The 26,714-nt window shown below is 40.6% G+C and overlaps 2 protein-coding genes across 2 annotated transcripts; one reads left to right on the top strand and one right to left on the bottom strand.

Annotated features, from left to right (window-relative positions):
• The first annotated feature begins 299 nt into the window (after positions 1-299).
• Positions 300-3,712, top strand: LOC146962428 (transcription termination factor 2, mitochondrial-like). Its single transcript, XM_085769611.1, has 2 exons — positions 300-852; positions 2,718-3,712. The coding sequence occupies exons 1-2, from the start codon at positions 307-309 to the stop codon at positions 3,318-3,320; spliced, it is 1,149 nt and encodes a 382-aa protein (XP_085625737.1). The 5' UTR covers positions 300-306; the 3' UTR covers positions 3,321-3,712.
• Positions 3,713-5,295: 1,583 nt separating this feature from the next.
• On the bottom strand, positions 5,296-24,843 carry LOC146962427 (cryptochrome-1-like). The gene is made up of 14 exons (XM_085769610.1): positions 23,887-24,843; positions 15,238-15,346; positions 14,454-14,596; positions 14,153-14,337; positions 13,165-13,253; positions 12,732-12,872; positions 10,781-11,092; positions 9,481-9,632; positions 8,895-9,097; positions 7,461-7,589; positions 7,245-7,358; positions 7,049-7,132; positions 6,456-6,563; positions 5,296-5,761 (listed from the first exon to the last, which is right to left on the bottom strand). Exons 1-13 carry the CDS (start codon positions 24,042-24,044, stop codon positions 6,460-6,462), a joined length of 1,923 nt encoding a protein of 640 aa, XP_085625736.1. The 5' UTR covers positions 24,045-24,843; the 3' UTR covers positions 5,296-5,761; positions 6,456-6,459.
• Between the last annotated feature and the right edge of the window lie 1,871 nt (positions 24,844-26,714).

The raw sequence follows: 26,714 nt of genomic DNA, 5'->3' as shown, positions 1-26,714 counted from the left end.
ATATCCCTTCAGGACACTTGGATTGCAGCGGACGAGCAGTAAGGAGGAATATTACAAGGTTTTTGTGTAGTTTTATGGATGTTTTTTTGTCGGGCGCTATTGACTCTCATATAAGGATTTCATTGGACTAACAAAATCCTTGAGTCATTAATGACTGAATTTCATTTCTTGGTGAACTATTCCTTTAAGTGTAAATGGCCGATTTTGATTTAGTTGCCCTGCTGCAGGACAGTTGTATCAGACTGAACAGGTTTTATCGTGGTGTTGATCAATTTGTTTGTTCTTTGTCCTCGACGCAGATCAACGATGCTTCGCGTCACCACGGCCTCACTGTGCACCTACTGTCCGAGGATGAGGCGGCTCCTTCCTCCCGCGGCGTCCGCCTCCACCGTGACCTCCCACCACAACAACAATAAGAGACTTGAAAACCAGCACACGGTCGACTCCCTCTACCAACTGTCGGTGGACATCCGCAAGGTGCGCAAGTTCAAAAGCTGGGTGTTGTCCGAGAGCTCCGCGTACGTGTCCGAAACCGCCGACCTGTTGCGGGACATGGGCGCCGACACGACCGCGATCGCCCAGATCCTGGAGACGCACCCCGAGGCCGTGCTGTGCCGACCGGAGGACGCGGAGGCGCAGAGAGACCTGTGGGTGTCCGTGTGCCCCAACAGGCGAGAGCTGATGAGCATCATCGAGAAGTTCCCGGCCTCCTTCTTCACGCTGACTCACCACGGCAACCAGCGGGCCAACATCCTCTACCTCCAGAGCCTTCGCCTGAACAAGCGCATCATCGGCAAGCTGATGGCGAGCGCGCCGCAGAGCTTCTGTCGGCCCGTGGAGCGCAACAAGGAGGTATATTTTATTGTATTTTTTTTATTTTAAGCAGCCACTAATCTTCCTGGGGTCCACCCGTAAAATCACAGAAAATGAGAAAAAAAGTTAAAGCAGAAGTAAGCGGAATATTTGTGTTACTGTAATATAGTCTTAAATAGTTATATCTTCCGACAGCAATCACTTATATAGAGTGTTTGGTCTGAAACACGGGTCTGTCAGTCCCTCTGCTCTGCTGTAAGCCGAGGAGAAAACTTTCCTTGTATCTAGAGCACTGGAAAAGAGAGTAACGACACGCATTGGTTCAATGGAAGCGCCTCCTGATGGCGAAATATGGGTATTGCAAAAGCGCCCAAGAACTGACATCTCTGCATTGTTGGTGAATGAGCAAGTGTGGTATTTTCAATAATTTAAGGACATTTCTAGATCACCCACGTTAATAGCATCATTGAGGACCCTTTACAGATAAACATCAACATAGGCGAGTAAAAAAAAAAACAGTTGTCTACATTAATGTTTCAATCTACATTTTGTTATAAACAAATTATAAGTATAGTTTGATATGACCAAGACACCTAAAAACAAAAACACGGCCGTTTTCATCAATTTACAAGCAAGTGGGCAACATACATACATTGGAGTGAATGGGTTTTCTGGGCGCTTTTGCAATACCCACATCCTGCCAGTCGGGGCGCAAAACCCTTACCACGGGAGTCAATGGTGGTGTCGTTACTCTCTTTTCCAGTGCTCTACTTGTATCCTACAACCTTTATCCAATGAGGAGAGAGAACTGCATAAAGGGGCGGTCCTCTCTGTGTGTGCAGCCAAGGGATGCGCGTGAATGTGGTGACGTAGGGACGAGGGCGGAGACTGCTAACTCCATCGGCTGACAGGAAGTTAGCCAAAACGACCGGATCGCTTACTTCTGCTTTAAAATACAAATACAAATAATAATAATAGGAAAAAAAAGTTTACACTAATGATAATAACAACCATTTCAGCAATAATCAGAGATCTAATAACAATAGAGTGAAATCAGGTAAAAAATAAAATAAAACAGTAACAACAATCTTAATCATCAACATCTGTGAGTATGTATGTGTATGTATTTATATGTGTACGCCTATGCCCTTTTCGTGTAACTTTAACATGTGCCCTTTCTACCTCTGGGCTGTTAGGTGACATTTCAATAGCCTCTTAAAGGTGCCATATGTAAGAATGTGGCCAAAAACGGTTACTGCAGTCAAATTCAAAACACAGTGATCTCGTTTTTTCTCCCAGTCGTAGCGGCAGCTCAGTGGAAGCAGACCGGAGGCTGAAATGCCACTGATGCCGCCGTGACTGGGAGAGAGGGCTAGGTGGTGCGACATGCCAACACGTAAATTCAAAACATAAACATGATTTGCAGTCTGCAAAAAAAGATTTTTAATGCGAATACTCTGGCTTTACTATTGTTGTTGGTGAGTTCATCATGTTATATGAACATTATTCCTGAGTCTCTGTGACATATTGGGAGGATTTTACGGCCAGTTGCTTTAGATTTCTTACATATTGTATATTTGTATTACAGCACTTTTTAAATTAATGTTGCACTGTATTTTAACTTTTAACTTATATCTAGGTTGCTGCTTTGTTGTGTATATTGTCTAGATATCACAGGATATATTTTATCATATATTTTCCTCCTTGTATCCTATTTATTTTCTTTAACTAAGTTATTTTCCTCTGGAGCGGCCTGGCCGAATAATTTCCTTCGGGATGAATAAAGTTCTATCTATCTATCTATCTATCTATCTATCTATCTATCTATCTATCTATCTATCTATCTATCTATCTATCTATCTATCTTGTACCTTTAAAGCCTAGTTTTGTTTTTTCTTTGGTAGGTGATCCACACGCTGAGGGAGACCTACCTGGATCTCGGCGGCGACGAGGGCAACCTGCGCATCTGGCTGCAGAAGCTGCTCAGCCAGAACCCGTTCATCCTTCTGCGGCCGGCCGAGGCGTGGCGCGACAGTCTGGGCTTCCTCCGGGAGCAGGGCTTCACCACGGAGGAGCTGCTCGGCCTCGTCTCCAGCCTCAGAGCCTCCATCGCCGAGCTGGAGCCCGACGCCATGCGGCAGGCGCTGGCCTACGTCGAGGGCGTCCTCGCCTGCTCCGGGGACGAACTCAAACAGATCGTGATCCGCTGCCCGGCCGTCTTGTACTACTCGTTGCCCACCCTGATGGGACGCTTCCAGGGGCTGATGGACGTCGGCGTGAGCATGGAGCAGGTGAAGGAGTCCCCCGACGTCTTGGAGCTCACCACGCAGATCGTGCTGTACCGGGTCCAGAAGCTGGCCTCCTACGGGTACGACGTGCGCTCCGGCAGCTTGGACGTTATCGTGGGAACCAAGAAGGACTTTGAGACGTCTTACGGCAAACTGCGCCTCAGGCAGCAGAGGCCGCTCTTCAACCCCGTGGCTCCACTCAGATCAGCTGAGGAGTGAACGTCAGGGTCTGGTGTTGAAGATCTGCACTACGTTGTTATTGACTCCTGGAGTCAAGAAGACGCTCACATCGACGCCTTTGTGCAAACTGCATGAAGAAGGGAGGCGAGATCGAACCGATCGAGTCTCCAAAAATACTTGTGTTGAGAACAAGTTTGTTATAGAACTCAATGTGTTTTGACCTGTGGCCTTTGGGTCTTTTGATTTGACGCAGAAGGCTCCTCCTGAAAAAAAAAGTGACTGTTTGGAAATGTTAAGAAGTTTCAGGAAATATGCAGATTTGGAAGTGAGTTCCAAATCACTGCTGTAAACTACGATTCAATACACTAACGAATGAACTGGTTGTGGTGACTTAAACCGCAGATGAGCAATAAATGTCAAGATCTGTTGTACCATCTGAGTTCTTCATTGTAAAAAACCTCACACTGGTTCAGTTTCTTCCTTTTTTTGGGGGGTCGGACAAGGCCGACCAGGGTTTTCCGGCATCTTTCCAGGTTCTCCTCGGGGTTCCTGAGAAGTTTCCTCTGTCTATCCCAGAGGTTCCTCCTAGTTTGACAAACAGGAAACGACCATAACCGGACGTCTGATCCACATTGATTGGTTTTATTCTGATGTGATGGATTTCAGTCAATATTCAGAACAAAGATCGACTGGTAAATCGAGACCTTCCTGATCAGTCGGCTCCTTCTCCATCCATCACATTTAATTAAAAAAAAACCCTCACCCAAAGGTTAAACACACTCCAATTACAGATACATCTCAATAAATTAGAATATCATGGAAGTCAGTTTCAGTAGTTCAAGTCAAATAGCCCCAACCAAGGCTTGGTTTTTTCAAATAAATGAAAATAAATAAATATTGTTATACTGTGCATTTTGCATTCATGTTGGATTCATGTAATTTGAAATGCCCCTGAAAATGTCAAATGGTGTAACCACAACAGAATGATAAATATTAAATATTTGATCCACCTACAGTTTACACTTTCTTCTGAAAACATTACATTGAAATAGATTTTTAAAAATTGTTTTTCTATACTTTTCTAATTTTAATGAATTTTTGCAACACTGAGCAGGACTTTTACAGGAAACCACAGCTTTTTTTCTAAATAATGTGAGAAATTATGGGGGAAAAAAACAGTGTTGTATTGCAAAAGTAAATAAACATTTATTTCACATTTGACTCTAGATGTATTTCCAGATTTTTAAATTGGTCTTTTGTAATATTAAATTTTTTTGAGATACTGAATTTTAAGTCTTCAAAGCCATAATCATTACAGTTAAAAGAAATGAAATAAAGACATGGCATGTTTCATTCTGTGTGTAATGCATCTAAATAATGTATTAGTTAGTAAATTAGTAAATTGAATTTCTTACATAGACAAATTTTCCATGATATTCTTATTTATTGAGATGTATCAAAGAATAGACCGAAACCATTTGTATACTTAACCCAGTTTTAATCAAACAAGCACATTGAGAAGGAACAAGAAGCAAACAAAGCAGTTCTCTCCAGTGGTACATTTATTGGGAGTTACACAGAAAGGAGAGGAGTGGATTGGTCGGTTTGGTTTGGGTTGGTTTGTGTTAGGGGAGGGTTGGGGGAGAGGAGAGGAGGGGAGCACCATGATATGAGGACTCTTCATTCCCGTCACCTTTTTCTCAAAAAAAAAAAACCATTGACAAAGGGGCAACAAGTTGACAGTTAACGTCACAACTGATATCGCCTCTACAGTGGTACGGAATAAAACGAGCCAGCTAGGAAATGATCAATACACTTCTGTTGATAGATACACTGAATGGCTCATAAAAAGGAGAGGATCGGGAAGTAAGAGTACATGAGAACAGAAGGCTTTATTTGCAGAGATACAAGATTTCTCACTGTTTTTGTTTGTTTCTTTTTTTTTTTTTTTTTTTACCAGAACGGACGGTCTATAAATGTTTTCATTTTTATTGAAAAATTTTTTTCCAAAAAAAAAAAAAGAGAAAGATCCATCCACAATTATTTCTCATATCAAAAATATATCAATGGGTCTATGGCTACACAAAGAGAGAAAAACACACATACAATATCCAAATATGTACAAGTTGTATGTGAGCCGAAATTAGCAAATTCATTATATACATAAAGGACGTCGTCGGTCCCGGCAATATTAACCCAAAGATAAGCACAGTGTGGCAGCGTCTCCAGTGACGTGGCCACCGGCATGGTCGTGCAGTCCACATGATAATATAATATAGTCCGATTAGTTGAGAGACTTTTCGTTCTTTTTTCTTCCTTACTTTAGTGAGTGAGTGTGTTTCTGTTTTTCCGACAGGTTTTTACGTTCCTCTTGAAGTTGTGTGATCATGCAACGTTGTAGTGCTTTAACAAAACGTGTAAGTCTTTTAGCGTCCATTTTTTGTGTGCATGGCGTGTCCCGGCAAGTCTTCAGAAAACGTCTGTGAGGACAGAGAGAAAGAGGACAACAATGTAGTGAGTATTAAAATCTAATAAAGACCATTAAAGGTTTCATAAATTAACTTTTACTCTTGAATAAATTGCTTAAAATTGAAGACGTAGTAACCTAACCACCTAAAGTCATTCTGTCTGGTGATATATGATGTTTTTATTGTCAATAATCCTATGAAGATCAAAATCTACAGCTGAAAACAGTGTCCAGGAAGTGAAATATTGTTTTTTTTAAGTGGGAGAAAAATTCAGGGACAAAAACATTGTAGGTTTTGGTCTTTTTATAAAAACAAAAACATACATTATCACTGTCTGGCTGAGAACGGAGTGGTGGTTTTTATACCCCACTTTGATTCTTTAAAAAAAAACATACATTATCATATCTGGGGAACATTAGTCATTTAATGCTCTTTGCATTTAGACCATTAAACCCTTATGGAGGCTCCATTAGCAGAGGCAATGAGCTCCTGCTTTAATGTGTTTTCTGACATCTGAATTATTAATAACTTGCAAAAATCCTGCTTTAGCCAAAGTTTTCATTTTATTTAATGTTTCCTCGTGATGCAGCTGATGAGGGAACATCTTGTTGTGTGTCTCTTAGTTTTTTTATCCGCTGGACAATTTTAGCTTGAAATCCTCAATCCAAGGTTAGATAAGAAATATTTAGTGGATGTTCCCTCTCACCTCTCTAGTGGCTGCTCTGCCTCTGGACTTTTGAGCTCTTGCCATTCCCAGAGTCCTCGCTGTGCCGCTTACCACTGGTATGACTGTTGGAGTGATGATGTTCAGGCCCTGCAAAATAAAACAGCACGGTTTAGAAAATGTTCTTTTACAATCTGTCATTGAAGAAGAAGAAGATTTCTACATGTTTTATCTAATTATCATAGTGTAAAGTCTGTATGTTTTTATGATACCTGCCTTAGTTAGGACAACGGATGAAATTTAGCAACTGTGCTAACTCTGGCATATTTATATTATTGATGCTTTTTGCTGATATGTTGATTAAATATGTATTATTGTCCTAATCAAATGAATAAATAAATAAAAATACAATTCATGTTGTTTAAGTGCTATAGTGCCCAAAGAAAATACAATTTACCCATAAATAAAATTAATAAATAAATCAGTGGGGCAATCACTAGATTAGAAAACCTGCAAATTGCAGTTAATCAGTGTAAAGGATGTTTTTATGGCACCAAATGTTTTTTAAATTGTCCAAATTATTTATCATTTTGGAAGAAGAAGGAGAAGAGATGTAGCTGAGTCTTGGTTTTCACCTTTTTGAATGACCTGGGCAGGAATCTGCTGTGCGCCTTGAGAGTAACACATCATATTGGAGCTGGTTCCTGGATAACCTGAAACTAAACGGAGAGATTCAAGGATTATCATCAGACACTTCACTTCATCATGTGACAGCTCAGATGAAATGATGATGATGGTGTGAAGCGTGTGGTGGCGGCTGCAGCTCCTCACCCTGCTGCTGCTGCTGGTGGTGTGAGCCCATGTTGCTCTGAGGATCTCCCTGCAGGTACATCATGACTCCGCTCTGCCAGTCGCCGCCCTGGGAGTGAACCGGCATCTGATACCCTGAGACAGACAAATAAATGAATTAATAAATCAAATTTGGAGGAGGAAGAGGAGGAGGAAGAGGAGGAGGAGGATGGAGGAGGTGGTGTTTGTGTGACTCACGTGATGCAGCTGCAGCGTCGTGTGTCGTCTCCACGTGAAATTGCATCGCATCCGACGACGCCTCGTTGTTCCCGTTGCCGTTTCCGTTCCCATTCCCGTTGGGGGTGGAGGGAACTGTAGCCAAAAGGCCTGAGGACGACGCAGGGAAAAAAAACAGATAACAGGTTATAAACTCAGCAGCACCTTTTATTAGTTTATGTTCCTCTGACAGTTTTATGATTTCATGCAACTGTCTTTTCGCTTCATAGGAAACTCTGGACTCGTTCTGCTTTTACAGACGAGCTGCAGTGAGTCAGAGCGAAAGTGAAACCAGGACGAAGCCGACTGTGATTTACTTCAACGCACGTCTACAGTCCTCATAATCCCCTGAACTGCACATCTGTGACTGAATATGTCCCAATTGATCGGCTGATGGTTAATATTGATGCTTTTTCATTATAAAATATGTGATTAATAATAGATCAGAATTAATGTTTCTAGTCCCTGATCACCTGTGTTTAACACTGCCAACACTCATCTTGTTCAATCAATCAATCAAGTTTTATTTATATAGCACCTTGCAAAGCAAATAAATGCCGTTCAAAGTGCTTTACATTTTGATTGATTGTGATTTGAAAGTATATATATGTATATAAGAAGTGAAACAAGAAGAATGACATGGAGACTAATGCACGAAGATTAAAAGCTACAATAAAATATAGCAATAGTAAAAAAAATAAAAATAAAAACACAATAAAATATGATTAAATGTTTTTTTTTAAAGGGTTATAAAAATTAAAATTTAACAAAATAATAGAATAAAATGCAGGATAGAAATATAGGACAAAATATAAAAACACTCAAAAGAAAGAAAAGAAAAAGCAACCTTTTTTCTTCAGCTTTTACATCCCCGTGATCTCTCTTTGTTGTATTTTCTCGATCTTTTGTTGGTTGCTGCTTTTGTTTAGTTTTATCACTTTTTAATAATTCTTTGTATTATGCCTGCATTTTTAACTGTACAGCACTTTGGTCAACTTGGGTTGTTTTTAAATGTGCTTTAGAAATAAACTTGATTGATTGATTGATTGATTGATTGATTGATTGATTGATTGATTGATTGATTGATTGATTGATTGATTGATTGATTGATTGATTGATTGATGTGCAACAGCCCAGAAAACTTTAACAAACAGAATCTGATTGATAAATGATCAGTATTGGCTAATTTCAGTTATAAATGATGAGTATCAGTGGCAAAAAAACATGAAAATAAAAACATTGAAACTTTTCCAAGCTGTGATTTCTACCAGAGAAAAGGTTAAAGAGTCATGAGGCTCTGTTTCTGAAGCTCATGCACCTGAGTGACTTCAAAACGAAGCTGATCAAATGAAGCTGATTTCATTTTCCTTCCTCCAGATCAATACTAAAGACGTTTTTTTTTTTTTTGGTCCTTACCGAGGCCTCTGTAGCAGGAGAGCTGCTGGTAGATCTGTTTCATCCGCTCGATGTTGAGGCGGCTGGCCTCGGCGTGGTTCACCATGGGCTTTGGGTAATGCACCCCGATGATGCACTTGGCGGCTTTCTGCACGTTCTCCGGGGCGTTCCAGGGGTCGTAGATGTACTTGGCTGGAAAGCCTCTGAGGATGGGCAGGTAGCGCCTGAGAGAGGAGGAGGTGGAGGAGAGGTTCAGAGATGAGCAGCAATTCAACTTTACAGTTTCTTGGCACAATAACCGGTGTTGTTCTTTGTTTCCAATTAGTTTCTGACCTTCAAATGAAGAATTAAGTGTCTTTAAAAAGCTGCCAATACACCAAATATAATTCCATTAGTCTGAGAAGGTGGAGAATATTTATCTTAAAAGTGTTTTAAAAAGATTAATTGGAAGGTTTTCAAATCATAAATCATCCAAACTGGATCTTTTCTTTTGCCAAACAAGATGAATCAGACTTTCAGCTCCACCGTGCATCAGACAGATTAAACAGCAGCGGTGACAGCGAGCACCTGCAGGACGTCGTGTGGCGGTCGGGTCAGATGAACTCACCGTATGTAGTCTCCGTTGGGGTCGGTGCGGCGGCCGAAGCCCACGGGACAGTAGCAGTGGAAGAACTGCTGGAAGAAGGAGCTGCAGGACAGCCACATCCAGCTGCCGGCGTTCACGCTCCAGTCGGCGTCCAGCAGCAGCTCCTCAAACACCTGCACACGCAGGACAGAGATGTTGTTTACCATCAATATATCAAACAATATCTGACTTTTCTCAATAAAACTGAATCTGCTTTTTTAGTTCCTTTAAGATTAGTTTTGATCGATAAGAGCTGATGTGAAGACTTGTTTTTGTGCAGGTGAACAACAAAATGTTTGGTTAATGATGTTGGTCATTATTCATTTTAGGCTTTTGTATTTTTTTATTTATTTTTTTGACCTTTTCCAAGAGTTTACTGCAGTGCTGCACCAAGGCCAGTTTGAAAAATGTAGTTTTTCTTATGTAATGTTAAAGAAAATGTTGAACCTCCACAGGTGGAACCATATTTGAGGGATTAAAGCAAAAAAAGGGTGTTTATGTGAGAAAAACGGATATCAGACAGTTAATCAGTTATCAGATATTTTTCACTTCACCTCAAAAATCCCACATTGATCCGCTCTAAAAGGTTTTATTTGATTTTGAGGCTGTGATCCTGTGTGCATGAATTAAGGTTCAATCTGCTGTTTTATCTGTATAAAAACATTCCTCTTCTATCAGTTTCATTTCATTTTCTAAAAACAGAAGTGATCCTTGTGACTTAAAAACATGAAAAACCACATTTAAAGTCTCCTGGAAACAGAAAATATAAACTGTTTTAAAATGTTTTGAAGATGAAATCTGACGCTCCCCTTCCAATTAAAATGTGGCTTGGTGAAAATAACTTATTGGATGCAGAAAAGACCATATATGCCAGAATATGGCAACCATTTTTAATTTATATGGGAAATCTGCCAGCCCACCTGGTAGACTAATTATTACTCTGTATTGAAATTTGATTTGGTATGAACTATGGATGCTACCCCATGTCTCTCTCACCATCTTTGATTATTGCATAATGTACTTTATTTATTTATTCATTTATTACTGTCATTGTTATTATTAATTTTTCTTTTTCTTTTTCATTTTCTATTGTCCTGCCATTTTATTTTTACTTTGCCTACTTTGTTATGTCAGTTTGTCACTGTAACTTTGTTCTTGGAAAAAATTTATAAAAAAAAAAGTTTTGAAGACGAAGATAAACCAGAGAGACGATTAGAAACATATGAATTAGATTTTTTACATTAAGCCTCTGATGATCCAGTGTGTGAGGACGCTGCCGTACCTTCATGCCCTCCTCCCAGCTGATCCACAGGTCTCCTCTGGTCAGGAAGCAGGCCACGGCGTGCCGGGCCAGGTGGTGGATCCAGCCTTCCTGCCTCAGCTGCGTCATGATGGCGTCGATCCAGGGGAAGCCGGTGCGTCCCTCCGCCCACTTGGCCAGCGCCTCGGCGTTGCGGTCCCAGGGGATCTGCACGCAGATGGGGTTGCTCTCCATCTTGTCGAAGCACGGGTTGTTGGTGGCGGCCGTGTAGAAGAACTCGCGCCACAGCAGCTGACCGTAGAGCGAGAGCGGAGGAGAGCTGTTCTTCTTCACCTGGTGGGGGGGGGGGATAATACAATATGAGATCAACAGCTGGATAAATCAAACAGAGACATGTGTGTTTAAAGTTAAGAGTGAAAATACTGAGTAAATGTCATAAATAAATCTGAGATAAATGTGTGGAAACATCTGATCAATGCCATGTCATACCAATAGTCACCACTAGTTGGCAGTATGTGCTTTCTCTGTGTGTTTTATATAAACTCACTGTCAAAACTTCTGCATCTTTAGAAGCAAATCTTTTGAAAATAAAATAATTTGTTCCTCATTTTACATTCAGTTTTATCATAAATTACTTATTACCTGTAGTTATTATTATTTTAGTGATTAAAGTGATCAGTTCTGGTAAAAGAGGAAATATATGATATGATATTTCCTCTTTTCCTTCATGTTTTGACTCTATAAACATGCTGATTTGACGATAAAAATACCTAAAAATATCACCTGTAGGAGGAAGTGACCCATTGCTGCAGACGTTTTAACTCATTACACTATAAAACTGTCAATCTTTATACGGTGGCATAAATAACAAAACACCCAGAGGGCTGTGATCATGTTTTAAATACAGACACATTGAACAGACAGAGGATTAATAAGGAATCTGGTAAATTAATAACCATACTGGTCTGAACCTTAAGAAGGATTTTCTCTGACTGTCTTTAAACTGCTCATGGCAGCAGCATCATATGAGACGAGAGATGAGTCCATCCCATGATGCATCTTGTCTGAGCCTCTTTCAACTGGGTTTCACTCAGAATTTTCCAAAAACATGTCGGAAAAAACTCTTCTGAGATAAATCAGACTCACTGACACATCTGGGTCACAAACAGCAGAGACAGATTCAGGCTGAAGCTGCATAACAACCAAAGTCTTCACTGCTTCTCAAATACAATGTTCAGATTAGGAAACATGAAACTCATATTCGAGCAGCTCAACTTTTAACTTAGACCAAAGTCAGAGAGGATATCCCTCCTGTTGTCACTCACTTGCCTTGACATCTTGTTTGATTTTAATCCCCTTTAAAGATCCTTTTGGTTCAACACCTTCATACATATCTGATTGTTTTAGATCTTAGACCGTGTGAACTCAAATCACAAGTCAAGTTTTTATTCCGTTTTATTTTAGTCCTTTTCTCTCTTAAGTTTTCAACATTTATTTGAATGCACTTATTTGTACACTGTTAAACATATGTGCGCAATTCTGTCTTAATTCTTTCTTTGAGCTGCACTTTGTGTATGGAAAGTGTTCTTTAAATCAAAGTTATTATGATCATCATCATGTCTAAATATCAAATATCCTTCTATAATGAACCTAAAGAACTAGATTAGTCTGTCTTGAACTTGATTTCCACCATTTGTGTTATTTTTATTCATTAATTCTTATTTTCTTCATTTTCTTCCTTTACTTTTTTTTCCTTTTTTTGATCATTTATTATATTGTTAAAGATATTGTACTTGTTCTGTATTCATTTCGTTTTAATTACTTATCTGCTCACTTCGTATGAGGGTAGGTGGTGTAGGGAGAAGTGTTTAGATGCGCTTTTGTATGTTCATTTAAAAAAGCAATAACAAGAAATTGAATAGAAAACACTTCAGCTGTTCAGATGTCTGTGATGATGCGTTCAATGACCTACCTTTCTGTAGAGGTCGGTGAGTTTGAAGTAGAAGAGGCGACAGGAGAGGCAGCCGAAGCGCAGGTACGGACTCAGGCCCGTCGGGCTGGCGAGCAGCGAGTTGGCGTTCATTCTGGGACGCTCGAAGTTGGCGACCCACGCCTGAAGGCAACACGGAAAAGATGTGTCAGATATGGAAATGCATTACAGTGTTACAGTGTTACGTCACAGCAGCTGACGAGGTTTCTGTCATATCGTACACTCTATCTGTATCTAGAAGAACTTCATCTTATGTAACTGTGAAATGAAAGTCAGCTGATCGATCAGATGTACAGTAACTCAAGAGAGAGACGTAGAAACAGTCTGAAGAAATTAAAGAGAAACTTCACAAGGAAGAAGCTTTGAAACAGACAGATGAACTAGTTTTGTTTTAAATGAGTTGATTCTCTCTGACCTTTCTCTCCAAATGTCTCTCCAGTCGCGTGAGGGCTTCGGTTTCTCCTCCCGGCCACACGGCAGAGGACAAACCCTCTGTGTCGAAACCTGCAGAGGAAACACACAGAAACATCTTTAACAACATATCTCTTTGTTATGTACTGTAATCATGTTTCTATGTTTTAACTTGAGCAGCAGGGACTGGCTGGAGGGATGTTGACCTGCAGCTATATTCATTTTAATTTCACTTCTGTATTTGCCTTGTTTTATTCATATCTTGTGAAAGACAGGAAGATTATATAAGATTATTCTTCTCTCTTCTCCTTTTTATTTCAGATTTGAGATTTTGTGTCAGCATATTTAATGTTTTGTAGAAAAATTAATTATTATATTTAAAAAAGTTAAGTTTTCTGCTTAAATATAACGTGTGTGTATCTTTCTAAATAAAAAAAATAAAAATAATTATCATTGTGGGTCAAGTGATGCTTAGTTTATTGATTTGTTTCATTCATTTAAAAAAGAAAAAGAAAAAGAAATTAATACAAGAAGTAATGCAACTACTGAATGAAAGGGACAGAAAGGAGCAAACGTATGTAGTCTTTTTCAAGAAATCCTTGTACAAGTTAGATAATGTAGTGTATGTATCAAAACAAGGAAGCTCATCACCCTGATGTCTTGTGGGTAGATTAAAAAAAAAAGGCATCATATTGAAACAAACAAAGAAATCAAGTAAAATCTTAAGTTAAAAAGTTCAGAAATAAAAAATCTAATTTCATTTCACCTGAACTTAAGGTTAAGTTAATTAAGAATGATGAAAATGTTTCCATAATTTTACAGCAGTGGAAGAAACTTTACTGATGTAACATTCTGTTTCCGTGGAGACTAAGCTTCCACCTGTTGTCAAGGAAACCAGTTGTAAAGTTCTCTGTTGGGAGTTTTGTGCAATTTTAAAGGGAAATCGAAACCTAAAGTTGTGGGGGTTTTTTTTGTTTTTTTGCCTCACTCACCGAGCTCCTCGAGGGACGGGACCCCGAACTTGTCGTCGTGGTCGTCGGACAGCGGCGTCGTGCACTTCCCCATGACGTCGGCCGTGATGGACTCGGCGGGAACCTCGACGGGGTCCATGCGGCTGATGAGCGTCTGGAACCTCTTGTAGGTGAGAGGGGACTGACCGCCGTTCAGCTCGATGATCCTGCACAGGGAGACGGCAACAGAAAAGTTATTTATCATTTATCATGTTTTTTTTTCCCCTGATGGATGGATGGATGGATGCAGCCGGTTTGTTCCGGTCGGTGTCGGTCGACTCACTTGTCCAGATCATAGAGGGTGTGCGAGGTGCGCACCGTCACCTCCACTCCGGCCTCACAGGCCAGCTTCTTAATCGCTGCATCTCGCTCCTTCCCGAACGGCTCGGAGTCGTACTCATAAGACAGACGAGAAATTTTCCACTCCTGCAACACAGAGGAGGAATAACATGATGTTTAATAAAATAATATACACAAGAGAACAGAGGAAACTCAAGAGCTGTGTCTCTTCTGTAGTGCGCCTGCCGGTATGTTGATTTACATATCAGAGCTGCAAAAATTCATCGATTGATCGAACAATAATCGATTATTAAATTAATTGTCAACTATTTTGATAATCAAATAATCGGTTTGAGTAGTTTTTTAAAGAAAAAAAGTCAAAATTATCTGATTTCAGCTCCTTAAATGTGAATATTTCTGGTTTCTTTGTGCCTTTATGACAGTAAACTGTATATCTCTTTGGTTTGTGGACAAAACAAGACATTTGAGGACGTCGTCTTGTGGTTTGAGAAACACCGATTGACATTTTTCAACATTTATTTACATTTTATTGACCAAACAACTAATCGATTAATTGTTTAAATACTCAACAGATTAATCGATAATGAAAATAATCGTTAGTTGCAGCCCTATTACATATTATATTCTGCTACGTAGCCACGGTGGCCATTATTGAGGGTGGGCAACACTTACATACTCAAAATAGTTAGTGCAAGTAGGGAAGTATTCGAAAAAAGACACAGGAAAGGTTTTAAAATCAGCCTGGTGCTCAGACAGGAACACTTTACCTTGAAGAGTCTGGGAAACACATCAGTGGGTTGGCCTCGAATCACAAACAGACGGGAGTTGAGCTTACGGAGGCTCGAGTCCAAGTCCTCCAGACTCTGCAGTAAGAACCTGCAGCAGGGAAACAAAGTGTTGTCGACGTTAACGGTGATATATAGTATATTTACAGTATAATATTCAACAACATGAGGCTACAGCTGCAGAGGAGAACGCTGCATTACAGAGAAACAGAGTTTGACGAGAGAAACCGGATAAAAACATGAAACTAAAGCAGCGGGTTCCAGGTCAATCAGCTCCTTCATATGCAAATGAACGCAGCAGAATCTAATCAGGACCAACTCCACTTTCCTACAACTTCAACACCAAGATGTTAACGCAGGAGAAGGAGACGCTCGTCCTCCAGAGTCGACCTACTTCTACAGATTCACCTGCAGCAGCTTCTTCCACAGAGATCAAAACTCAGATTTGATTCTGCCTCCTCTAACAAATGGGACGCAGGTGATGACGCAGCGACTTCATCAATTTCTACAAGTGTTGTGTCTTTCAGTCGGTCGTGTGAGTCACCACAGTGTGTGCAAGCAGCGTGTTTCTGGTAAATGTGTCACAGCTGGTTAGATAACAAAGCCACAGGCAGAACAAACGATGGGGGGGAAACGAGAACTAGACATCCTGGACTACAATTTTTTAAAAAAGCAAACAAACACACATCAGTGAAGGCAACAGCTGACAATTCGTGACGCAGCAGTCCATGATGGTCCAGTAATGAGCAAAAAAAAACAAAACATAAAGTTTACGTCATTGAAAATAACAAAATGAGCATTGCACGTCTGTTTCGTTGTTATATTCATCATTATATACATGCTGGAGGCTGTAATTCATAATAAGTAAAAATATTCTGGCAAAAATAAAGAAAATCCAAGGTAATAAATTCTGTTTATCAGTTTTATATTATAGCCCAGAAACATCATCGTCATCATATTGTTCAACTAAACCATAATAATGGTCATAAATGTCGGAAACTTTACTTTTGTGATTCAATATTTCAACTTCAGCTATAACACAGCCTAATTCATCAATTGAATAATTTATCTGCAGCTATTTTAGAGCAGAAATATTTTTACTCAAGCAGAATTTCCCATAATCCCTTGCTCTCAGCAGATACGGTATACTCCAACAGTGTCCAATGGGTTCATCAGAGTAGCACTGCACTACCGAAAATATACAGTTTGTATTGTGTTACACATACATACGTCAACTTTACAGCACACGTCTATATTAAAACATTCAACATGTAACTCTAACCTCCTCAGACCTCAACTGGCCCCAGTATAAAGCCTCCTGTAATAGACTGCAGGGTATTTCTCCCCGGAGTGGTATAAAGATGAGTTTTAAGTCAGGTTTTGCATTTAGAGAAGGAGAGAGAGGGTAAATAAATCACAAAACGAGGTTTAGAAATTGATTAACTCCAAAATAACAGGAGAAAGGATTAGATTAATCCATAATTTGACAAAAGATTTTGAAAACAGTCTGGAAAATCTACCTTTTGTTTGAGTTGTAGACTGAATAACGGATCTAATCAGAGCTTAAACAGGACATAATGTCCCACTAACTCCGTGTGTGTCTGTGTGTGTGGGCGGAGCTGCATCCCTCTCCCTCTATCACTACATCAGGTGTAGCCTACATCGTTCAACATGTGACATGTCGATTTGTCAGATAATCCAGCAAATAATCACCAGATAATTCAATATTGGGAAATATGATATAATATAACATGGTTTTCCATTAAACTCAAACTGTGTGAATTCATTTCAAGTCAGTGACGTCCAACTGAGGATAAAATCTCCTCCTGACGACAGCTCACCAAGCCTTCAGCGCTCACAGAGCTTCTGCAGATTGAAGCCTGAAACCTGCTGTGAAGTGAAGTTTAGTCATTTTTCCTTTTTCTTATTTTGACTCAACAGGATCTTCCTGGTTACGGCGCTGAGACGAGCGGTTACAGAGACGCACTGTGTTTTTCTCTGGTCGTCCATTTTCTTTGTTTCGAGCTGAAGCTGAACTTAACCCTCCTGTCCTGTTGTCCTTCTGGGTCAAACTGACCCAATCTGTTCCCTTCCTCCATCTTTCCTTTCTCTCCCCTCCTTCTTTCCACAATCCTTATTCCCTTCCTTCCTTCCTTCCTTCCTTCCTTCCTTCCTTCCTTCCTTCCTTCCTTCCTTCCTTCCTTCCTTCCTTCCTTCCTTCCTTCCTTTCTCCCCTTCGTCCTTACTTCTTCTTCCTTACTCTTTTGATCCAATTGACCTGATCTGTTCCCTCCCTTCTTTCCCTTCTTCCTTCCTTGAACAAATCCGTTCCCTCCCTCCATCTTTTCCCTTCCTTTTTCCCTTCCTTCTTTCCACAATCCTTTTTCCCTCCCTTCTTTCCCTTCGTCCTTACTTCTTCCTTCCTTTTTGGCCCAATTAACCCAATCTGTTCCCTCCCTGCTTCTATCTTTCCTTCCTTTTTCCCTTCCTTCTTTCCTCCCATCTTTCCCTTTGTCCTTCCTTCCATCCTACTTTCCCTTCCTACCTTCCTTCCTTCCTTGACCCAGGAGGACAACAGGAGGATTAAATGCAAAACACGTTGGATGTTTGTTATTTATCTCTGATACATCTCTAATATCATCTGAATCATGCAGACGGCGGATGAGTCAACTGCTCTGCATCCACTGGAGTTTAATCATCAGTGTGTGAGTGTGTGTGACGTCGGCGAACGTAAACAAAAGGCAGCAAATACAAACACACACACACACACACACACACGAATTGCTTCGACAACCTAGTAGTGTTTGTGTTTCTGCTGCATCTGGATCATAAAGCTTTAATATTGCTTAATATCGATAGAAAGTTTAAATACAAACTGTAAACATCACACACACACACACACACGCTCGTCCAGGCAGAGCGGCAGTAATAAGCTGCTTCCCGTGCTGTTGCTATAGGTACCAAAGTTCGTAGGTGGAGGCTTCCTGTACCATCCGGCTCTGATCACATCTTGTACCAATGTGTGAGTGAGTGAGTGAGTGCACTGTAAAAAAAACAAAAAAAACACAACAACTCTCCTCCTGTTTGTTTCCTCAGTGTATAAACACTTCATCCTGAGGAGCAGAGGCCGTAGCTCTGCAGCGAGACGTGGGCTTTAATGGATTCTGTGACAGTCTGTGAGAAGGTGGGAGGAGGTTGATCTTCAGACATTGAACTCATCACCCACCAACATGTGTTATGAAACCGTCTTCAGTGACTCTGCTTGTTTTTTACAGTGAGTTTAAGAGCAGTGGAGAAAAGATGTATCACTCAGAGTTTGAGGTTATTATTTATTCTGCAGGTCTGAGACCAACTGCACAAAATACACCTTTAAGTCTTCTCTTTAAAATGTTTACTGAAGTATTTAAAGGGATAGTTCAACATTTTGGCAAATTGGCCCATTGCCATAATCCCTATAGTCTTAGGAGTAGCTTTGTTACCTTTAAGTCGGTGCAAGCTATTTTTAGAACGGCAGAGCAGAGCCATGAGCTGCTCAGAGCTATGCTATGGAGGCTAATGGGATTTCTTGGTTTCCCTCATCAAACTCATCAAATACACAATTCAACAATTCCAAAACGCTCTGGTGGACAAGTTGTGACCTGCACATTCACCACGCTATGAGATAATAACAGAACGTTACCAGACAGAGTTGTTTTCAAGGTTAAGACATGTCTGCTGTGAGACATTGATGCTCTGCAGTTTTTACAGGATGTTTCCAGTCAAATAATTTCACGTCCATCGATCAACTGTGAGCTGAGTCATTCACTAAGTGTCAAAAGCTCTCAGCTTTAGGAGATATTAACCTGTACTAAGAGCAGTCACTATGGAAACTGCAGAGTTTCACTGCTGTAAAATCTCTGTCACTGCTGCAAACACCTTCAGCTAAGGAGAGATTCAGACTCATGTAGAATAGTTAAAGTATTTTTATGAGGATTAAGGTAAAATAACTCCTGATGACAAATAACCTGCTGCAACATTCACCCCTCATTATCTCTTAAACCCTCCCACACAGATTTTTCCTGCGGGGCGTCAGTTTTCTCTGGGCTCCACTAAACGATCCGCAACGAGATCAGATCAGAGCTCAAGTACAACAACACTACAACACAACAGGACAACAATGATGATGATGATGATGGTGCTGGTGGTGGGAGCAGGAAAGTGCAGCGTCAGGCCTGAAGCTATTTTCATGCTCTAAATAGAAGTGAAAGGTTCAACTAACAATATAAACCTCACTCCTCCGCACTCGTCTGCAGCGACACTGATAACCAGTTTAATCCTGCCCAGCCCAGCGTTTCCATGATGCTGCGTCTCCAAGGAGAAAACTGCAGATTTAAGTGCAACGTCAGGTCTGTATGGTTGTAATTACCGCCTTACAGCGAGGTATTAAACCCTGATGACAATATATCATGGTGTCTATGAAATCTATTCAAATCTATCAATCTATAACAAAAATGTAAGAATCTCTTCAATTTTCATTATTAAATCATTGTGGTTCAAATAATATGCAAAAAAACAAACAAACAAAAACAGCTATTACTGTAAAAACCTGCCAGATATTGTGATGAGTCATGATTATAGTGGGAATGTTAATTTGCATTTTCATTTTCACACAAAATTATATCAACATGATGATGATGATGGTGACATTTTTTGTATTTTGCACCAAACAGGTATTTTTCTTTATGTTTCGATAAAAAAAGCAGCTTCTGCAGTTTAGATATTGCAATTTTTATGATATTCTGATTAATGCAGCCTTCAATACATGAATACAGCCTTAATAGGACACTGAAATTTGTGTTTCATGATTTGTGTCTTCTGCGTTTCTGAATCATGTCCTGACCTACATTTCTGCCGATGCTCTGTATCTACACTGAGCTTCATTGATCGAGCCCTGACCTACAGTACTATCACTAACATCTTTGTTATATTGATAAATAGCACAATATGGCAATAACTGGAAAATCTAATTATTGTAAAACACAACAAACCTTTTTGTCTGTGTGTGTGAATGTAACTTTAGTAACATGCTGTATGTATATCATTATAACAAAGTTCCACTTTGGTGAATTATCAGTTTCCAGTGGTGATTTCCCTTTTTTTTTAGGAATAGGAAGTGGTTGATTGTCTTTTAACAGAATGAAGCAACGTTTTGTTTCCTGCTCCACTTTCTTTCTAACACACTGACTTGTACTCGTTCACATCTGGAAGCGGTTCCAGCCCCTCGTCTCTTATCTGATCTGACCACTGAGCAGCAGCAGCAAAGATTTATCCCACCGGACCGGCCGGGGATTGAGTTCGAGGTCAGGTCTGTGTGCCGAGGCCGAGGCAAAGCCAGACCCAGACCATGTGACCCCCAGAAGAAAAGCAGAGGGAAAGAGAGGGAGGGAGGGGAGGTAGAGGGGGGACTTAATCTACATTCATCTGTGGAGTTCAGACAATACACAAAGTCTAACTGGGTTAACTGCAGAGAAAAGTAGCGAGACGACGCTCACTACTTTCCCTCCTACTTGTTATAAACACAAATCAACACTATAATTACCTCCTCATAAACTCCCAGTAAATAAGAAGCAGTAGCAAAAAAGAAAAAAGAAGTCTTTCATGATCACACGGCCCACCCAGTATATAAAAACGGCTGAAATTTATATCAGATGGAGGCAGCGGTGGCGGTTTGGTCAGGATTAGTGCTGCTCACAGTTTGTGCTGCTGGCCACAGATAGCCGGGGTCTCAGCAGCCGCCGCTGCAGCAACAAAAGTAGGTCAAACAGACGAGAAGAGAGGAGAGGAGGGGAGTTTTTTTACGACTAACACACTGACCTACTTCTGCCACGCGTGGAATATACTGTCATTATGTCATCGTCCTGTGTGGCAGCCATTGACCCACCCGCCTCGCCTCGGTCACCGGCAGGACCTCAAGGACGCAGCGGGGAATCGGCTCACCAACAGCAAAACCAGACGGACAAATTCTAATGAGGAGAGGAAGAACCTGTACAGGAACACACTGCTGCTGCTTAGACGAGCCGCAGGCTGCACAATCCTCTTATTGCATTAGCATATCATGTTCTGACTGTGACTTTTTCTGCTCTTGAGCGACGGATTCTGCAGAACAACAAACTCCTCAGATGCAAATCAGGAGGAAATGTCACATATTTAACAGCAATAAATCTCAACTCAGTTAAAAATGTCATTAAATGCATTGAAAAACCTTCATTTTACTTTGGTTTTAATCCTCTATGTGTGTTTTTTATCCTCAACAATATCATTTAAATGTCTGATATGTGCAGATAATATGAAATAAATGAATCAGGTCACACTGCGTGATCTATGTGTGAGCTCTGCGTCAGCTGTTATATAACTGTGGAAGCATAACATGGATGCTCCATAACAGGCACGCCTTTACTGCTGCTGCTGCTGCTGCTGCTGCTGTGACGGCATCATGGGCACCACAGTACAAACCAGAGCGCGCGCGGCGGGAGAAGGAAACACAAAACATCCAGCGCGGGGGAATCCAGCTGCACTGGAATAAACCACACAGTTTCCACACGGGAGCCCGGTGACTACAGACGGAGACGGTGCTGAGAAAAACGTCTGGGTCAGGGAGCAAGCTGTGTTGAAATAAAGAAATGGGAGGATGGCAGCTGCTTGTTTTGACTAAAGGGAAAGTTTCCACGTAATAGTGAAGGTTAAGAAAGACTGTCAGCTGGCCGGCCACGGTTTGAGGATGAAGGTTAGGGAGGAGGAGGAGGAAGGCAGTGGGTAACAGGTTGGCAAACGGTCGACTAACTTTAACGGTCTTTGCTCTTATCTCTGTCACATGAGGCTGTAAAGCTTCATATACGACTTATTAGTATCACCAGACTTGTCTCACACACACACGCACGCAAAATCAAGAAATTCAACCCTCTAAGACTCTCTAAGTACACTGAATATGTAATAGTCTGTAATTCCTGGTGAATATCTTTGTGTTGTGTGTGTATGTGTATGTAATGTCCCTGTTGTATGTTGTAAAACTAAATTGTAAATTAAAAAAAAAAGAGTTCAAGAAAATCTAGTTATGTAAAACATTCTCGGTAACTGATGCATTCAAGCCTGTTCAACACAGACACGTCCACTGTCTACTCTGCCACCTCTCTAATCCCTATGGAAGAATTACCTAATGATCTGAGTCACTTAAACTAAACCTGCATGGATCTGTACCAAGCTGGAGAACTTATAGCCTATCAAAGAGTTCGGTGCAGCCATAAAACATTTTACAATAGGAAAAAAAAAACACTTTATGTCATAAAAAATATGCACTGGGATCCAGTTTGACAATAATTACAGTCTAGCAGAGACTAGACTGTAATTTCTGGTGAGGTAAGGGTCAACACGCCAAAATACTGTTTACCAATTTGAGGTCTTATAACTCGCTTTTTGTGGGGAAGGAAAAGCGATGTCATAAATTACATGTGAAGTCAGCGCCGCTTTATTTATTTAGTCTGATTTTAATGATGCATCTGAAGATATAATGGATGTTTCCTGCTGCTCCCGATGATGATGATGACTGGGTAAAGATTATACACACACACAACGACATCTGAAGGATGTAATGGAGGGACAGTACAGTGGGATTAGAGGGCTTACAGCATACATTATAGTAACCAGGGCAACATTATCAATATTGATGTGATGTGAGAATAAGAATTCAGGTCATTGAAGAGTGGCTCCACATCTGGAGTTACTGTATATCTCAAGGAAATTTAAATAAAACGCAAATGTGAATATTCACAGGCTCATCTGGAGTTATAAGTTAAAGTTGGAGTGGATTTTCAAGAACAGGTCGTAATCGCAAAGATCAGATTTTCCTCCTGTGACATAACAACCAAAACTCACGAGATCTCAAGAATGCACCTGCCTGACAACGATGCGCCCGACTGTCTGTTACATACATGAAGTCTGTGATCACAGGTGCATCTCTGCCTCTGCACCAGGAGGCATCACAACACTGAGTCTGATGGAGGAGCAGCAGACTGATGCATCACCTTGTTGGTCAACAGCCAGAACTAACTGTGTACAAGTACACAACACTTTGGCAAACTTGCATGTGTTTATGCAGCAGGGTGCAGAGAGAGAGAGAGCAGTGACTAATGACTGGTGCCAGACAGTGTTTGTTTATCTGGGTTGATTAGGCTATACTTTCACTTGATGTGTCAGAAAATGAAGAAAACAGTCTACAGCACGAGGCGACACTGCTGCAAATGGCTCCTTTATGTAATTTCTTATCACATCAAAGAGAAAACATCCACATCGCAGTGTAGAAACTGAAACCTGCAAATGTTTCAACTATTTTGCACCCAAATTGTTGCAGATTCATTTCATGCCAGTGAAATTACAGGTGATGTCTGGTTACTGCATATTGCATAATGATGCATTACATGTATGTTGCATGCACACCACTTGTACAGAAACATATTTATCTAATGAGAGGATCATAAATACTGCATGTGCACGGATTAGTTAGTGTGTGGTACTGATTGTCCAGACAGTGCAGCTTATTGTCTGGCTCTGTTTTGCACGTGCTCAGTTGTTTTATAATTGCACTCATTTTTTTCTTACCTCCACCTGTTGATCCCAACGTTGGATGATCCAGCGAACCAGGGGTCGAGGATGTAGATGCAGCGGACGGTGTCCGCTCCCTGCAGAGATTCCTTGAGCGACGGGTTGTCGTGGAGCCGCAAGCCCTTCCTGAACCAGTGGATTGTATTAATGACCATTACTCGACTGGACGCGTCCTCTGGTTTCCTTTTGAATGATGTCAAGAGTCTTTTTGATGCTCAGTCCACTTCTTTTTTTTTTATCCCGACTCACTGACAGTTATGTCAAAGCAGAAAAAACACGTGAAAACAAGGCCACGGGGGAATCCGATGAGGAAAAGTCCGTGTATGCCAAATAGCATACAACCTTTTTTTGTTTATATTGTGGTCCGATTTGTTTGTTTAGCCTTGTTCTAACAGAACCTTTTCCATTATGTCGAAGAATTTATAAACTGCTGGCTGCTGAACCATTTGGGCACAAGGCAGAGCGCGCTCTCCAGCAATGTGACAGTCGAGCAGGCGGGCGCTAGGACCCAGAGCGCTGAGCAGCAGAAGGCTTGTTGTATAACTTGTTTTTCTGAATGGTGAAAAATGCATAAATAAATACGCTTGAACTAAAAACTCTTAATGGCCACACACTCAAAACACATTATTTAGGTATAACTGTTAAACAGAGTGATAAACTGGCCTGTAATTTGAGGAGGTTGGTGACCAACGAGGCTGCTCTCCGCTGTGAATACCGGGGGAAAGCTGGTTATGTAAATTATACGATTTCTAACTGCGATAAACCTACTGTCTAAGTCGTCGTCCGAAACAAACCCGAGTTGAAACGTTTCTGTTCTGAAGAAAAAAACTCCTCGGTTCCGTGCGACTCGTCTCTCTGGGTCTGGAGCGGATGTTTTGAGTGGCTATATCACCAGGATTTCTCCCCTCAATGGTCCACGAATAGCCGCGCGTCCGCCTCGCCGCACCTTCAGTCGTGACTCCGCCCACAGCATTACGCACACGGCTCTGCGCCCTCTGATTGGTCCGTGCGTTTATCAGCGTGGTCACGTTTCTGCAGCGTGCTTTCGCTTGCCCTAAATGACTAGACTGTGAACGGCGAACATGTAGTGAAAAGTAGGCTAAATGTGAGGGTATTTTGCAGAATTGTGACCTCTTATGGTCGAAACAACAGCTCCCACATGTTGGCGCGGATAATTCACGAAAGTTTATTAAAATATAAGGAAGTTAGGGCTCAATTTAGACAGAGATAAGCCCCTCTTCTTACTCTTTTCATGGTTGTATAAGAGTTTAACTTGGGTTAAGGATATAAATACGCACATTTGCAGTTGGAAAAAGATGCACACGGATACTTTGATGATACTTTTTAATTTATTGGGGCGAAAATCGGTGCAAATGTGTATAAAAGAGATAAAAAGCGGTGTCTGTGCAGCGCTCTGGCTTGTTTACCCTAAAAGAACCCGGATAAGCACATGAAGTCTGGCATGAGCGGACACGCGTCACCTCATGTGTTGTGTGTTGGAGCGTAGTTGTACGTGCGTGTAGTAGGTATTGTAGTAGTTGTACACGAGCTCCCGCCCTCGGTGTTAAACCACGTACTGTTTTAGATTTCCCTGCAGGCAGATAGACAGTGTGTGTCCCTATAAAAAGAAAGGAACATGTATTTTTATCATTATACAGTGTTTATAACTTTACCTTTCTGTTCACTGCCTTTTTTAGTTGCATTACAGTTTTGAGTCCGTCATAACAATGCATATGAATATTTATCTTTTATATTGTCTTATATTTCTTCTATACATTATTTTCGTTTAGTATCTTTTATGTCTTATAGGAGGACCAACATTGCTCAAACCATCTGTATATGTTTATATTTTATATAATATAACTAATTCTCACAATTATTATCATTATTATCGTTAGTTGTGGTAGTATTGGTAGCAGTAGTATAAGTAGGAGTAGTGGTGGTACTAGTATCAGTAGTTATACTATGTACCGTGCGTCACAACAATCTCTTATATAAAATGACTTGTAATTATGCAAGAGCTAAAAATGTTGGGTTGGGGAGGAGAAGTAGTACCAGAGTTTGTCCACTGAGGGGCAGTGTAACATCACACCACTGTCGCCCTCTCCCTGCTGTATCTGGTGATAACTTAATACTGTAGCTACAGTAATACTGTAACGTGTCCATACATGGTGATGCCGGATGCTGCACTTGTTGTTTTATATTGGCTTTTATATTTAACAATCCAATATGATTTCCACAGTATTTCCCTCTTTAATCTTCTTCTTATACATCCAATAGTGATAATCATGGTCATTATGATAATGATGATGATGACTATAATTTTTATTTCACTATCTTTGTCTCTGTTATTATATTATAGCCTAATTTAACTGGAAAGTTCCTGAAATTCATTATAAGTCAGATATCAAAAATACAAATATTTCAAATGTGATCAAAACTGTGACTCAGGAACAAAATGAATATAAATGTTCAGATAAGAAAGACAAAAGGGCTTTGAATGTTGGGCAACATCCAGTAAATTATGATCACACAACCACAAATCAAAAGGTACATGACTAAAAGGAAGAAAAAAAAATCAGCCAATACAAATACATGATGACAAAGTAAGATGATCATATGATCTGTTCATTCTGCTGGTAAAAAAAAAAATACAAACAATCCATCATCTTGCTGGGAAACTCATGATCATTTTTTGCTGTTACTAGGCAACCAAGCCTTAATAAGTGAGGACAAGCTTTGGAGGACCACAGTGCACGTACGTAGGGAAGCAGCTGACAGCTGCCCACCTCCGCCGCTCTCACCTGAGTTAGTCATCTAGATAT

This window comes from Trachurus japonicus, chromosome 23 (assembly GCF_045865225.1).
Source record: "Trachurus japonicus isolate A0001 chromosome 23, Traja_1.0".
Classification (NCBI taxonomy): Eukaryota; Metazoa; Chordata; class Actinopteri; order Carangiformes; family Carangidae; genus Trachurus; species Trachurus japonicus.
This window is presented reverse-complemented; position numbering and strand designations above follow the sequence as displayed.